Consider the following 14,512-nt stretch of genomic DNA (forward strand, 5'->3'; position numbering starts at 1 on the left):
ACTCATTCAAAGAACCTCTCAATAACACTATCACTTGCCACCATCACCATCACTATGCCTGCGAGAACAATCGATCAGTCGTTCGGCGATTCGGTCGAGCCGATTGCAATCGTTGGCACATCATGCCGCCTGCCAGGAGAAGCCTCGACTCTTGAAGGCTTCCAATCAATGCTTGAGAATGCGCGAAGAGTCGATGGAGAAGTTCCAAAATCACGCTGGAACGCAGAAAAGTTCTATCACCCCAACAGTGATCGGAAGGGAACGGTAAGCAGATGGCGATACAGTGACACGCCCCTTCCAAGCTAACAATGTCAAGATCAACAACACACGAGGCTTCTACCTTGAAGAAGACGTTTCGTTGTTCGATGCCCCGTTCTTCTCGCTCACTGGCAAAGAAGCAGCTGGTATGGACCCAGCGCAGCGCCTGCTTCTTGAAGTCTCCTACGAATGCTTCGAAAACGCTGGCATCCCGACGGGAGACCTCCCCAAATCCAAGACATCCGTATATGCAGGATGCATGACGAACGACTACGAACTTCTTTCCACCCGGGACCCATACGACATGGGCCCAAACGCGGCCAGCGGGAATGGACGCACAATGCTCGCAAACCGTGTCAGCTGGTTCTTCGATCTTAGAGGCCCCAGCATGCAGCTTGACACAGCTTGCTCTTCAAGTTTGACAGCTCTACACCTAGCCTGTCAATCTTTGCGCCTCAATGAATCCAGACAGGCACTGGTACTAGGAGCAAACCTGCTTCTCTACCCAAACTTCCCGTCTCGGCTCACCGACATGCACATGCTCAGCAAAGATGGCGTATCACATAGCTTCGATGAGCGGGCCAATGGATATGGCAGAGGCGAAGGCTTCGGGGCTGTCGTCGTCAAGCCGTTGAGCGCCGCTCTTGAAGATGGGGACACTATCCGTGCTGTCATTCGCGGATCTGGAGCCAACATTGACGGAAAGACGCAAGGGATCACTCAACCTTCCGCCGAGGCTCAAGCCGATCTCATTCGCACCGTCTACACCGAAGCTGGCCTCTCGCCAGATGATACATCGTACTTCGAGGCCCATGGCACAGGCACTGGACTTGGAGATCCCACAGAGCTGTCTGGTATTGGATCAGCCCTTGGGCAGCAAAGATCTAAGGACCTCCCACCCCTCTATGTTGGGTCTGTGAAGTCGAACATCGGACACACCGAGGGGACCGCTGGTATCGCTGGAGTCCTGAAGGCCGTACATTGCTTAGAGAAGGGAGTGCTGGTCCCAAATGCTGGATTTGAAAATCTCAACCCGAAGATCAAACTCGATGAATGGGGCATCCGGTTCCCCAAGGAGGTAATGCAGTGGCCGGATCAAGGCCTGCGAAGGGTGAGCGTCAATTCGTTTGGCTTTGGCGGCTCTAACGCTCACGTTGTCATTGACGATGCTTTGCACTACATGAAAGCTCGTTCGATCACTGGCAACCACAAGACAGTTGGAGAGTCTGGTCTTCAAATCGCGAGCACTGAGGACGGCTCGCAAAAGATGATCTTCAGCTTCGCCTCTCAGGATCAGCAGGGCCTCAGCCGACTCTCCCAAGCGTACGCCGACTTTCTCGACAAAGCAGACAAAACGAAGCTCGACGAGTCATGGCTTCGGGATCTCGCCTACACACTTAGCGAGCGCCGCTCTATGTTCGACTTTCGAAGCTACCTAGTCGCCGACGGCCTTGAGAGCCTGCAGCAACAGCTGCAGAAAGGTCTCGCGAAGCACAAGCGAGCCACGAAGGTCGAAGCGATCATTGGTGTTTTCACAGGACAGGGTGCACAGTGGCCGCGAATGGGAGGTGCCCTTTTGTCTAACCCAATTGTTCGCACCAACCTGGAACAAACGCAATCCTATCTGGAAGGAATGGGCTGCGAATGGAATGTCCTGGAAGTTCTAGGCACCGAGGACAAGCGCATCAGTCAGCCTGATTTCAGCCAGCCAGTTTGCACGGCGCTGCAGCTTGCATTGGTGGACTTGCTTGGACACTGGGGCATCCAGTTCAAAGCAGTCGTGGGACACAGCTCCGGTGAGATCGGTGCTGCATACGCAGCAGGATTCCTCACGCATGAGGATGCGATCAAGATCGCGTTTTGGAGAGGAGTGTACTCCGCCGACGTCAATCGTCGGCTGCAGGGCAAAGTCGGGTCGATGATGGCAGCTGGCCTGTCCGAGGAGGAGGCACAGCCTTACATCGACTTTGTCGCCCCAGGCTCAGTTGTCGTTGCTTGCATCAACAGTCCTTCCAGTGTCACCCTCTCCGGGGACGACGACGCTCTTACACAGCTTGAGTCGATCCTCAAGGAGGATGGCAAGTTCGCTCGTAAGCTACGCACTGGAACGGCTTACCATTCGCCGCGTATGCAAGTCATCACCGAGGACTATAGACAATCGCTGGCTTCCATACAGCCACGCCAGCCCAAGGAAAGCTCTACTTTGATGTTCTCTTCGGTCAGCAAGAAGCTCCTAGATGGCCAGGAAGTTGGCGCCGACTACTGGGTCGCGAACATGGCCAACCCAGTCCAATTCAGCGGCGCGACTGAAGCACTGTTACAGCACAGTGAGAGCAAAGGCAGACGCAAGACGCCGATTGCCTGGTCAGCCGCCATTGAGCTTGGTCCACACGAGGCCCTCAAGGGACCTTTCAATCAGATTATGTCCAAGGTCGATAGTCGTCTATCTCAGAAGCTCACATACACCGCTCCTGTCTTACGAGGACAGGACTCCATTGACACAGCAATGAAAGCCGCTGGCAACCTTTGGGCGACCGGGCATTCTATTGATCTTGCGCGAGTCAACAGTCTGGAAGCGTCGAAGAAGCTGGCTTTGACAGACCTACCGCCGTACCCGTGGAATCACTCGAAGGGCTTCTGGCACGAGTCAAGATCCTCTGTTGAAAGCCGACTTGGTGTTCACGGCCGAACCGATCTCTTGGGTGTCCCTGTCGAAGGGCAAATCCCGTCTGCTCCTCGATGGCGCAACTATCTACGCGTTTCAGAGAATCCATGGATCGAAGATCATAACATCACGGGGACGATCCTGTATCCCGGTGCTGGAATGCTCATCATGGCTATTGAGGGCGCGAACCAGATCAGAGACCTGAACAAGTCCCTTCGCGGATTTGAACTTCAAGACGTGGCCTTTGAGAAGGCATTGGCGGTGCCTGCTGGTGATGAAGGTGTTGAGACATCGCTCACATTCAGCCCACATTCTTCGACTCCTGACTGCTATGAGTGGGCAGTCTTCTCTAGGGCGTCGAAAGGAGACTGGCTGAAGAACTCATACGGCATGATCTCGATCATGTATCAAGATTCTGGTGGCGTGAGCGAGCAGAACATCGAGGCTGGATTCAAGGCCGACTTCGACAACATCAAGGCCACAGCCACACAGAAGGTGGAACCTGAGTCTTTCTACGAGCAACTGCAAAGCATCGGCATGGTGTACGGGCCACTCTTCGCCAATATGACTTCCGCTGCTGCTGCGCCCTCTTCCAACGACGCCTATGGCACAGTTCGAATTCCTGATACAGCGTCTTCGATGCCAGAAGGCTTTGAGTTTGAACACCTAATTCATCCAGCCACTCTCGATGCCATCTTCCACCTGCTCTTCGTTGGATTCCACCAGGGACGCGCGATGGCGGACTCTGCTGTTCCCATCCATATGGACCGCCTTTTCTTGTCGTCGCAGCAGCTTGCTGGTGCAGGAAGTGAGTATTCGGTGGCCGCAAAGACTACACACAAGGAACGTCTTGAGCAGACCGGTACTCTCCTTGTCACCAACGAACAAGAACAAGATTGCAAGATTCTCGTTGAGAACCTCAGAGTCAAGCAAGTCTCGGACAATGCCGACTCTCTCGGTCTCAAGAATGCACAATGTGCTCAGACGAAGTGGGCAGCCGACATTGATTTCCTCGAAGGCTCGACTGTTGGGGTCTCTTTGGAGACTTATCTTCAGATTCTCAGCCATAAACAGGCCAACCTCAAGGTGCTCGTCATCTGCGACGGTCGACCCTCTCCCGACCTCTTGGCTTTGATCCAGAAGACTGCGGAGACGTCGTTCGCCAGCTGTGAGCTTCGAGTTCCTGACGACTCTGTTGCCAGCCATGTCCGCGCAATACTTGGAGAATCGCCTATCGACATCTCTCTCGCGCAACAAGAAAGCGAGGATGTTAAGGGCGATCGTGACTTGGTTGTTGCTTCACTGTCGAATGCACAGGAAGAGGTTGTGCATGATTTCGTGGCCTCGGCCAAGCGGCATACATCGGTTGCTTCTGGAAAGCTCATCCTCGCCACCAGTGCTATGGGTCAAGACGCAACACTGACCGCTCTGGATCGATGTGGTCTACACGCTACCCACCCTCTGAGCAATTCGCATGGCGCAGCTGCAGTTGGCTCAACGCGGGCTGTCCAGTCCTTTGCCGACAAAGACGTGGTATTGCTGGAGGGCAACGACGCAGGATCTTCCTTCGCTTCTAAGTTGACCCTCGAACTGGAGAAGAGAGATTGCCATGTGGAGACCACCAACCTTGCACAGACCGGCTCTCTCGAGGGCAAACTCGTTGTATCGTTGCTGGAAGCTGAAGATCCGTTGATCGTGCGGTGGAGTGACGTCCAGTTCCGCGCTTTCCAGAGGCTTGTGTCGACTGCAGAATACGTACTATGGGTAACACCACGGGGTGATGTTATCGACGCAGAGTCACTGGACTTTGGACCTGCTACGGGACTCTTGCGAACGCTGCGCCTGGAATACCCGCAGCTCACTATGCCACAACTCGATCTCAATGGTCTTGCCGTTCAGGATCCCGCTCGTGCTGCAGCACTGGTCTGCCAGACATTGCAACACACGACGAAGGAATCGAGTGGCTGGAACGAGTCTGAATTCAGAATCATCGATGGAGTTGTCCACATCCCTCGTGTGGTCGACGATTCCAGTCTGAATGAAGAGCTTGATCTGCATTCCTCGCACCCGCAGCCGAAGCTGTCGACGCTCGCAGCCGACCATCGAGCTCTTAAGATGTCTACAAGCAATGGGAAGGCACACTTCGAGCAGTCCGAGGTCACGAGCGAGCCTCTGGGTCTCAATGAAGTTGAGATCCGAACCACCGCTACTACGTTGACCAGAGGCTCGGAGAAGCACGAAATCATGGGCACTGTCATCAAAGCAGGTCTCCATGTGAAATCTTGCAAACCTGGCGACGCAGTTCTGACCGTGTGCGGTGAAATCATTGGGAATGTTGTGCGAGCCAGCCAACACAGTGTTCTGCCAGTGCCGGCCGAAGTGCAGCAGTCGGACTTCATTGCCTCCGCTGGAGTATACGCAGAGGCGCTCCACGTCTTGAGGGACGTGGTGTATCTGAAGACCGGCGAGACGATCCTCGTTGATGCTTCGTTGTCAGCTTTTGGGCAAGCCGTTCGAAATGTCGCCGCAAACGGTGGTGCCAACGTGTATTGCGCAGCCTCATCGGCCGACGAGCAAAACAAACTGACCATCGATCACAAGGTCGACTTCAAGACTGTTTTGAGAACCGACAGCACTTTTTTCGTGCCAGACAGCCTCCGTGTCACCGGCAAACAAGGCTTCGATGTAATCTTGAGCGTCTCCAAAAGTCACGCTCTGCGCAAGATCAGCTCGACTCTCGGCCTCAACGGCCGTTTCGTCGACACAACTGGCCGATTGAATGCGGCTGACCTTGCTCCAAACGCATTTTCCAAGAACGGGACCTTGAGGAGTGTGCACTTTGATCAGATCACATCCTCAGAGAAGCAATCGTCGGCAGTGGATGCGGCACGGCTCATCGAGCGAAGCACAGTACCAGTCTTGCAAGATGTGGCGAACTTCTCTATTGCAGAACTTGATGCGGCTATGGAGTCCATTAAAACCGGCCGTGCCTCTGCGGTTGGCAAAGCAGTTGTCAACTTCGACGATAAGGCACAAGTCTTGATTATGCCCGAAATCCCAGCACCGTTGTCTCTGGACGGTACCGCTTCTTACGTCCTCAGCGGTGGACTGGGAGCGCTTGGGCTGTCCATCGCCAACTACATGGCTGATCATGGCGCAAGACATTTGATCTTCCTGTCTCGCTCGGGTGCAAGCACAGAGACTCAGCAGCAGGCTCTCGCAGCGCTCGAAAAGAAGGGTTGCAAAGCCGACGCTGTGAAATGCGATGTCTGCGACTCGGCAAGCATGAAGGAGTTTGCTGGTCAGTGCCAGAAACGTGGCTGGAGAGTGAAGGGTGTGATTCAGGCCGCCATGGTGATGCGAGTAAGTTTGCCCCTCTATCACGGATCGCACAAGGACACCAGCTGACTCTTGACAGGACAACGTATTCGAGAACATGACCTACGGAAACTGGCGAAAGGTTGTTGATCCAAAGGTCGTTGGCACTTGGAACTTGCACAAGTACCTGCCTGACGACATGTCGTTCTTCATCATCTTGTCGTCGATTATCGGCATCATCGGCAACACAAGTCAAGCAAACTACGGCACTGGCAACTGTGAGTCGAATCGCGGATGTATATGCTCACGCCAATACTGACCAAGCTTCAGCTTTTCAAGATGCCTTCGCCCATTATCGTAACGAGACCCTAGGCTTGCCTACAACATCATTGAATGTTGGGCTCGTGTCAGACGCTTCACACTTCACCCCTGACTATACGATCGAAGATTACCTGGCTCAATATGGCCACATGGCCGCGGTCCAGATCAACCAACACGAGCTCAATGTCGTCCTCAGCGCTGCCATGCGCGGTCACACCGCCGACGGGCGCCCAGTCCCTGCACAGATTATTCCTGGCATCGATGACGATCTGGAGCGTTCCGGCGCTGCCACAACGCTTTGGCCTATGGACCGCAAGTTCGATCACCGGATCGCCAGTGGTGGGGGTACATCAGACGACGGAGGATTCAATGTTCAGGTATGCACCTGAGGAAAAGCCAAAGAAACCCACATGCTAACTTTCAGCAGGCCGAACTTGGCAATGCAACGTCGCTTCCAGAAGCAGGCAAGACAGTCGAGACAGCTCTGAGGGCGAGCGTAGCAGCATCAATCACAGCTGAGCCTGGCGATATTGATGTGGAGCAGCCGCTGAGCTCATACGGCGTCGACTCTCTCAAGGCTGTGGAAGTGAGGAACTGGATTTTCCGAGAATTGAAGGCGAATGTCAGCGTGTTCGACGTGCTGAGTCCTATTACGATCGAAAGCTTCGCAAATAAGATCGCAGGGGAGAGCAAGCTCGTCAGCGCAGAAGTCAGCAAAGAGGCCGCAGCAGCTGCCTGAGGTCAGCTCATGGTGTGGTGGACAGTTGGAGGTGCAATGATGAACTATTCCGTACGAGGTAAAAGACTTAGCTCGTATTAGTTGGTATGGCAAAATCTTTAGCGTTACAACGACTGCCTTTGCATCCTTATCCCGCCACGTCCTGAGTCGATCAACCGAGTCAATGATCTCCGCAGGATTCGAAACCGCGACTACTGCAGCCACTCCCCAACTCGATGATCAACAGCAGATAACAGGCAGCGAGCTCGTACACTTGGGCAAGGCCGACTGCATTTGCTGAGTGAGATGCCTTCATGTGATTGCTGAAGCAAGTCTGACACGAAGTGTGTAGGTCGGTTCGACATTGAACGTGTAATCGCGCATATCTTGGTTGCACAGGATAACGAAGTTGACCGCTGGCGCTGCATGTTCCTTGCAGGGCTGCCGAGGCGTTGTCTGCATTACGCAACTGAGTCTATTCATTCGCGAAGCTCACCGGACTCTCGACAATGCAGCACGCTAGTCCGGGTACCCCTGCTGCCGTCTTGGAAGGTGTTCGCGCCCTCTTGAATGCCCACGCTGCATCCCGTGGAACCGCCCGTCACGAGCATGTGGGAGCCGGTGGAGGATTCAATCTGCATGGTCGTGACGTTTTCTTATGCGCTCTAGAGCCTTGCGCTTCGCTCTTTCCCCAAGCGACTTAGCAACCAACGTACGTCTCAACGAGGTGGTCTTCAGCTCTTGCATTCGTTGATACGCGAAAGGATTCGCCCGAAGGAACTAGGTCTTTCAACGAGGAAGATCAAAAGCTCGCTATTGCGGCGAAGGGGAGTTCTTCTGCTGCCGGCTCTGTGCCGCACGTTCCTTCAGCACAGGAGTCGCAACCATGCGCCCGGCACAGAAAGAAGGCTCTCGCCGTTCCGCAACCCAACGACGACAACATCCAACTGTCCGTGGAGCCTGTGAGGCATGTCATAACCGCAAAGTTCGATGCGAACTCCCTCCAGAAGGCGGACCTTGCTCCAACTGCGTTTCCGCCAGCCGGCCATGCTTCTTCCTCCCTCGAATCCGAAGTGGACGTCCGAGAAACAACAACGATACTGGAGCAGGCAGTGATGCCGGAACATCTGGTAGTGAGGCAGGAGTCAACAGTGGCGAGAACACCAGAACGACCAGCACCCCAAGAGCTTCAGTGACCGCAGACACCCCTCCAAGACCAGCCTCCTCTCAGGCACCGTATGCCTTCGACGGCTCTTCGATGCCACCAACTACCAGGATGGAAGACACGTTCGACATGGCAAATCCGGCCACCTTTGACAGTCATTGGGACTTCGCCGCTGCGTCTGCGCTTGCTCAGCTCGATTCTGCCGGCCTTTCAGCAGCCCCAAATGCACGGCCGGTTCTGCCTGCGGTGCCAACTAGCACTACGGATCCCAGTTCAGGGGCACTCATGATGGATCCCATGGATATGGACCACTTCATGCCCATGCAGTACAATGCAACCATGCCTGATTTGTCGCCTTCAACTTTCGCCCGCTGGCTCACGGGGCAGCCAGATGAGTCGTATGGCGTCGTCGACCCTAACGCTTACGGATGGCGGAATAGCACCCAAGCTACGTCTGTTCCGCATGATAATGCAAGCGATACTTCTTCGACTCACACATCAACGAACAATGCTCCTCTTCCAAAGGGCCTCGACCTGCTATCGAAATTGCAGTCCTACGTTGAGGGCTTGTCTCAATGTTTCGAGCGCCACAAGAAAGGCGGCCATAGACCAGATCTGACAATGAAGAATCGAGGCCTACAGACACTACTACAGGCCGTGGACTGTACTTGTACCAACATCTCAGAACGACTGGGCCCACTTGCGGAGTCACGTCGTAGTAGCATTCGCACCGACATCTCCTCAGGGACTGACATGTCTGCTCCAATACCTAAAGCATCTATCGATCCAGATCGCCCGAAAGATCTTATGGAGGCAGGACTGGTCTTTCTGGCTGCCATATTCAAAATCCTTCATGCCTTCGAGCTGATCTCTGGATACAACGTTCCCCCGGAAGACTCAGCAGACTTGATTTTGCTATATAAGCGTTGTGAATTTAACCTCACTCAAACCAAGATGGCGCTCATGCAGATTGCACAGGTGCTGCCGAGCCTGGTGGAAACAACGAAGCAGGCAACGAGCAGAGCAATTGAGCTGGAATCCCACTTTGCTAGCGCTGCTTTTGAACGGTCGCATGACGCTTGGACTTGAAAAGGGAGGTCGACAGATGAACTGCAACGAATACAAGCGAATGGTGTAAACTTAGACCATAGAAACAGACATGTTCCCTTGCTTCAAAACTCGGCCGTATCTCTTCCTCATGTTGTAGCACATCGTGCTTTCGTGAGATTATCTTCCTATCATTTGTAACTCGAACACCCCATGACGCGGCAAAATTAAGATTCACATGACGAGTGCCTTAAGGCCACCCGCCAAGTACTGACTCGCAGCTGCGTGCGCCCGCTAGTTTTGCAGCATCGCTTGGGGGAAGCATCAACGGCGTCACGGAACAATTGTGAGTGCATTGAACCATTATTCTCCTTACTTACTTCTGAAATCTATTGGTCGTTTGTGAAGCGTCTATAAAGCTATCAAGTCATTCTCTCACCTCTCGGCTTAGAAGATAGTGCCGAACTCTATTTTTGATAACGCCAAGATCCATGCAGCTGATTACTAAGCGAACCTATCGTCATCACCCCTGCATCGCTTCAAGTTTCACCTACAGTCTACCCTCAACTTGCTCATCTTCATGCATCAAACCATCGCCTGGCTAAACATCCTGATTCACACCTTCACGGCTAAACTCGGCAGATGGCCTTGGCCACGAAGTCCGCTTCGAGGCGCTCGCATAAAAATTCATTGGCCGAACCACCAGGAACTCGGGATCGTAGATGACCGGCTCCTCGCCTGCGTTGGCAGTGTGGTATCTCGCAACCCATGCCGCAAGAACGATCTTCACCTCCAGCAAAGCCAGATTGAATCCAACACAGCCTCTGGGTCCTGCAGCGAACGGCACGTAAGCGCTCTTGTGTCGCTTCTCACCGTGCTCCATATCTGAGGCCCAACGCTCAGGCTGGAACTGCTGAGGATCTGCCCAGTACTCTGAGTTGGTGTGCAATGATGGCATGGCCGGTGTGATGATGGAATCCGCGGGAATTCGATATCCGCCAGGCACGATGCATTCTCGGAGTGTGTTTCGCGCAGGCTGAAAGGATGGCGAGTGTAGACGCTGCGTCTCCTTTGCGAAGTGGTCCAGACGGGTCATCTTCTGGATTGCTTCGTATGTCAAGAACGACGTGACGTCGATAGCGCCAGTGACGGCGTGAGGTGTGAAGGCTTCTTCTGGCAGGACATCAACGAGCTCCTGGAGAAGTTTCTGCTGCTCGCCTGGATAGCTGACCAATGCGTACAGAAGCCAAGAGAGGAACGACGAGGACGTCACGAACCCTGCACCCAGAAGCGCGATGGTGTTGCTCAGAATATATTCGTGCGGTAGCTTCTCGCCCTTATCATCTGTTGCTCTTGCCAGGTAGTCGACGATGGAGCTCGCCTCTGAAATGCTGTCAGCGCATGGTTTCACGAATCTATTCGACTAAGACATCTCTTTTGACAAGCACAGACACACCTCGTTGCCTTAATATTCGGCCGTGCCTAGAGAGATGCCTTAATCGAAGACACGCTCGACGATACGTACCTAGAGCAGCAGAGTGAATTGGAAGATCTTTGCTGCCGCCACGCTTGCTACCCTCGACTGCCGCTTCCACGAGACCGTACAAATGCTTTCGCACCTTTGCGAGCTCCGCAGGATCACCAAACGGGAGACACTGGTACCAATCGCCTTTGGTCTGTACTTTGCGATTCAGCTGGAGGTATTTCCCTAGCGTAGAGATGATTTCGTGGACAGGGGCGTTCTTGGTGGTGAAGTGCTTGACATCCCAGCCTAGCACCAGCTCGCAGATGACTTGTCCCGCCATCTTGGTCATGTAATGGTAGACATTGAACGCCTGGCCTTGGTCCTCCAGCTCATCGAAGACCGCAAAAGATTCTCGCACTCTTTGCTGCACTGCAGGCGAGTAGTGCTTGACGGCTTTCGGGGACATGGATGGCGGCACAAACTTGTGCGAGACCTTGAAAGCTGCTGCAGAGGTATCGCAGAGGAACAGAGAAGACTGATCTCGCAGTCCGTACAGAGGGTGGCCAGGTTGCGAAGGCGCTTTCGTGAAATTGCCATTCTCAGCAAAGACGACCGAGGCGACGCGAGGATCGTTCGTCTGGTAGCTTCGACGGCCAAGAATATTTGTCTGGACAACATTCCCCAACTGACTGTGCAGTCGAGCCGTGTTTCCCAGATGGTCTGGATAAATCTCGAAATAGTTCCCGACGAATGGAAGTCCCTTCGGTCCCGGAGGATCTCTGACCAAATTGCCATCAACCGAAATGCCTACAGGCTCGCGGCAGTCCAGGACATCTTCCAGAGTATCGAGACTGTCATCAGCGTCGTGAAAAGCGACCCCTGACAAATCGCAGTCATTAGTTGCACAGATTTTGAACGCCCCAAAGATGACCTGCACTCACCATCTGGAACAATCACCCCATATTCAGCTGCAACACCCTTTCGAAGATGATCGATGCCTTTCGCTGGACCAACGTCGATTCGTTTGGTTGTGGTATCTTTCTGGCCCAAGATATAGAAATCTTTGCGACACGCCTGTGGAATACCCATTGTTTCGGATGTAACAAGAAATTCGATAACGCTCTGGGAGAGTAGTTGGTACTAAGGAGTCCTGCGGTGTTGGTGGAGTACATGACGTTCAGCATCATGTTTCCTTGCGTTCGCTGCAATACAATGTTCACTCGGGCCGCTTTCAACACGCCTTCTTGCATTTTCGAAATCGAACCGCCGTGACACTCGGTCTTTAATCAACACAACGAACACGTCAAGAAGAATGTACAAGGCCGATAAATGTTGCCTTGATCCATCGATACTTGCCTCAGTGGGTTTAGCGTCTCGGTGCTCATCCCTGTCGATGTCGGCATGCTGCTCGCGCTAGCGGCCTATTTCACTGCTTGGTTACACAGGCTCGGTATGATGTATTGGGATTAGCAATCTCATACCAGATCCTGAACAGGACATTGCGGTATGTTTATGCTGCGTTGCTTGGCTTTGGGTATATGTTTGAGGCTCGCCAGCCGAAAGGGACGTTCCACCCAACCCAGCAACTACTCATCCCTCGACCAGACTCGACATCCACCACACGAGAAACCATCACCATGTCTGGCCAACTCGAGGAACAAGAGAAAAGTTCACTGGACCGCTATGATCAAGAGGCCAGCACTGAAGGCACAGCCAGCCCTCACAACGAGAAGGAGGAGGAACCACCAGCTCGCTCTGTCCACGGCTACAAATGGGCTCTTGTCTGCATCTCGCTCTATCTGAGTTCTTTCCTGTATGGTCTCGACACGACAATCGCAGCCGATATTCAGGCTGCCGTCATTGAAGAATTCGACGATGTGTCCCAACTCACGTGGATCGGCACCGGGTTTCCCCTAGGATCGGTCTCCATGACGCTACTGATGGGCTCTTGCTTCTCGAGGTTCGACATGAAGTGGCTCTATATTGGCTCATTTCTTGTCTTTGAAGCTGCATCAGCGCTCTGCGGTGCGGCGCCCGATATGAACGCTTTGATCGTTGGACGTGTGATTGCTGGCTTGGGAGGCTCCGGCATCTACGTAAGTTTCTCGATGCCAGCTGTTAGTCGAGTTAGAACTGACAATCATTCAGCTTGGGAACCTGAACTACTTCTCTGTCTGCACGACAAATAAAGAACGCGGCACATACATTGCTGGTGTCGGTTTTATTTGGGGCCTTGGAAGTATTCTGGGACCCGTAATTGGTAAGACTCAACTCCTGAATGTATTGGTACCAGCAAAACTGACTAGCATATAGGAGGTGCTTTCTCGATAAGCTCTGCGACATGGAGATGGTCGTTCTACATCAATCTGTGAGCTTCACTGGTCAACACAAGCTTGATAGGATGCTGATGATCAAATGCAGTGTCTTCGCAGTGGTCTGCGCACCAGTCTACCTATTCTACCTGCCATCCGTCTCACAACAACCAAACGTACCGGTCGTGCAGAAGTTGAAGACCATAGACTGGGTTGGCGCTCTACTCTGGATGGGATTCGTCAACGCCTTCACCATCGTACTCACCTTCGCGGGCAACGCCTGGCCATGGAAGGACGGCCGGACCATCGCCACCTGGATCGCCTTCGGCGTTGTACTTGCCATCTTCATCGTTCAGCAGTACTTTGCCCTCCTCACTACAAAGGAGAACAGGATCTTCCCAGGCCATTTGATGAACTCCCGCTCGCAGATCCTTCTGTACATGGGCACTGCAGCCGCGACGACGAACCTGTTCGTACCGACCTACTACATCCCGATATTCTTTCAATTCACAAATGGTGACTCGGCGATCATGGCGGCTGTGCGATTGCTACCGTTCATCTTGGTGCTCATTGCAGTCAACATGATCTCTGGCATAGTGCTGCCTCGCATCGGATACTACTGGATCTTGTACCTCACCACGGGCGTCTTTATGGTCATCGGCGGCTCCCTGATGCTGACCGTAGACATCAACACGGGCGCCGGCAACATCTACGGCTACTCCGTTCTCATCGCCATTGGCTCTGGCTTGACGATCCAGACTGGATATGCTGTGGCTACCATGAAGCGAGGCTTGGATGGATATCCTGAGGACGTGCCCAACGTGGTGGCATTCCAGAACACCGCTCAGGTAAGTTCGATCCTCCCTAAGCAAACCTCGTCAACCCCCATACTAACCCCCCATCCCAGCTGGGCTCCACTCTCATAGCCCTCGTAATCTCCGGCCAAGTCTTCCAGACTTTCGCCTTCAACGGCCTCTCGCGCGTCCTCGCCGGCCTGAATCTCACCGACCAAGAAATCCGCAGCGCCATCTCCGGTACCCACAGCGCGGTCTTCGAGTCTTTGGACGCTGCGCAGCGAGAAGGAGCTTCCGGAGCTGTGACGTCTGCGATTGGGAGGGTTTGGGCACTGAGTGCTGCGGCCGGGGTCGTTTCGCTGGTCATTGCGCCGTTTATGAAGAAGGAGAGGTTGATGGGCTTGCAGGCTTCTGCTGGAGGTGGTTGAGGATGGGGGCTTGTGCAGTGG

At 53.7% G+C, this 14,512-nt stretch overlaps 4 protein-coding genes across 4 annotated transcripts; 3 read left to right on the plus strand and 1 right to left on the minus strand.

The window, feature by feature from the left end:
• Nucleotides 1–54: 54 nt before the first annotated feature.
• On the plus strand, nucleotides 55–7,301 carry M409DRAFT_53800 (uncharacterized protein; the record flags this gene model as incomplete). Its single annotated transcript, XM_033812472.1, has 5 exons — nucleotides 55–264; nucleotides 317–6,286; nucleotides 6,342–6,519; nucleotides 6,572–6,939; nucleotides 6,990–7,301. The coding sequence occupies 5 exons, from the start codon at nucleotides 55–57 to the stop codon at nucleotides 7,299–7,301; spliced, it is 7,038 nt and encodes a 2,345-aa protein (XP_033668730.1).
• Nucleotides 7,302–8,166: 865 nt separating this feature from the next.
• Nucleotides 8,167–9,534, plus strand: M409DRAFT_53801 (uncharacterized protein; the record flags this gene model as incomplete). The annotated part of the gene is made up of 1 exon (XM_033812473.1): nucleotides 8,167–9,534. The coding sequence occupies one exon, from the start codon at nucleotides 8,167–8,169 to the stop codon at nucleotides 9,532–9,534; it is 1,368 nt and encodes a 455-aa protein (XP_033668731.1).
• A 559-nt stretch (nucleotides 9,535–10,093) lies between these two features.
• On the minus strand, nucleotides 10,094–12,046 carry M409DRAFT_53802 (uncharacterized protein; the record flags this gene model as incomplete). The annotated part of the gene is made up of 3 exons (XM_033812474.1): nucleotides 10,094–10,875; nucleotides 11,018–11,836; nucleotides 11,899–12,046. The coding sequence occupies 3 exons, from the start codon at nucleotides 12,044–12,046 to the stop codon at nucleotides 10,094–10,096; spliced, it is 1,749 nt and encodes a 582-aa protein (XP_033668732.1).
• A 548-nt stretch (nucleotides 12,047–12,594) lies between these two features.
• On the plus strand, nucleotides 12,595–14,491 carry M409DRAFT_53803 (uncharacterized protein; the record flags this gene model as incomplete). The annotated part of the gene is made up of 5 exons (XM_033812475.1): nucleotides 12,595–13,053; nucleotides 13,106–13,217; nucleotides 13,271–13,325; nucleotides 13,379–14,117; nucleotides 14,177–14,491. 5 exons carry the CDS (start codon nucleotides 12,595–12,597, stop codon nucleotides 14,489–14,491), a joined length of 1,680 nt encoding a protein of 559 aa, XP_033668733.1.
• Between the last annotated feature and the right edge of the window lie 21 nt (nucleotides 14,492–14,512).

Source organism: Zasmidium cellare, assembly GCF_010093935.1.
Source record: "Zasmidium cellare ATCC 36951 unplaced genomic scaffold M409scaffold_14, whole genome shotgun sequence".
Classification (NCBI taxonomy): Eukaryota; Fungi; Ascomycota; class Dothideomycetes; order Mycosphaerellales; family Mycosphaerellaceae; genus Zasmidium; species Zasmidium cellare.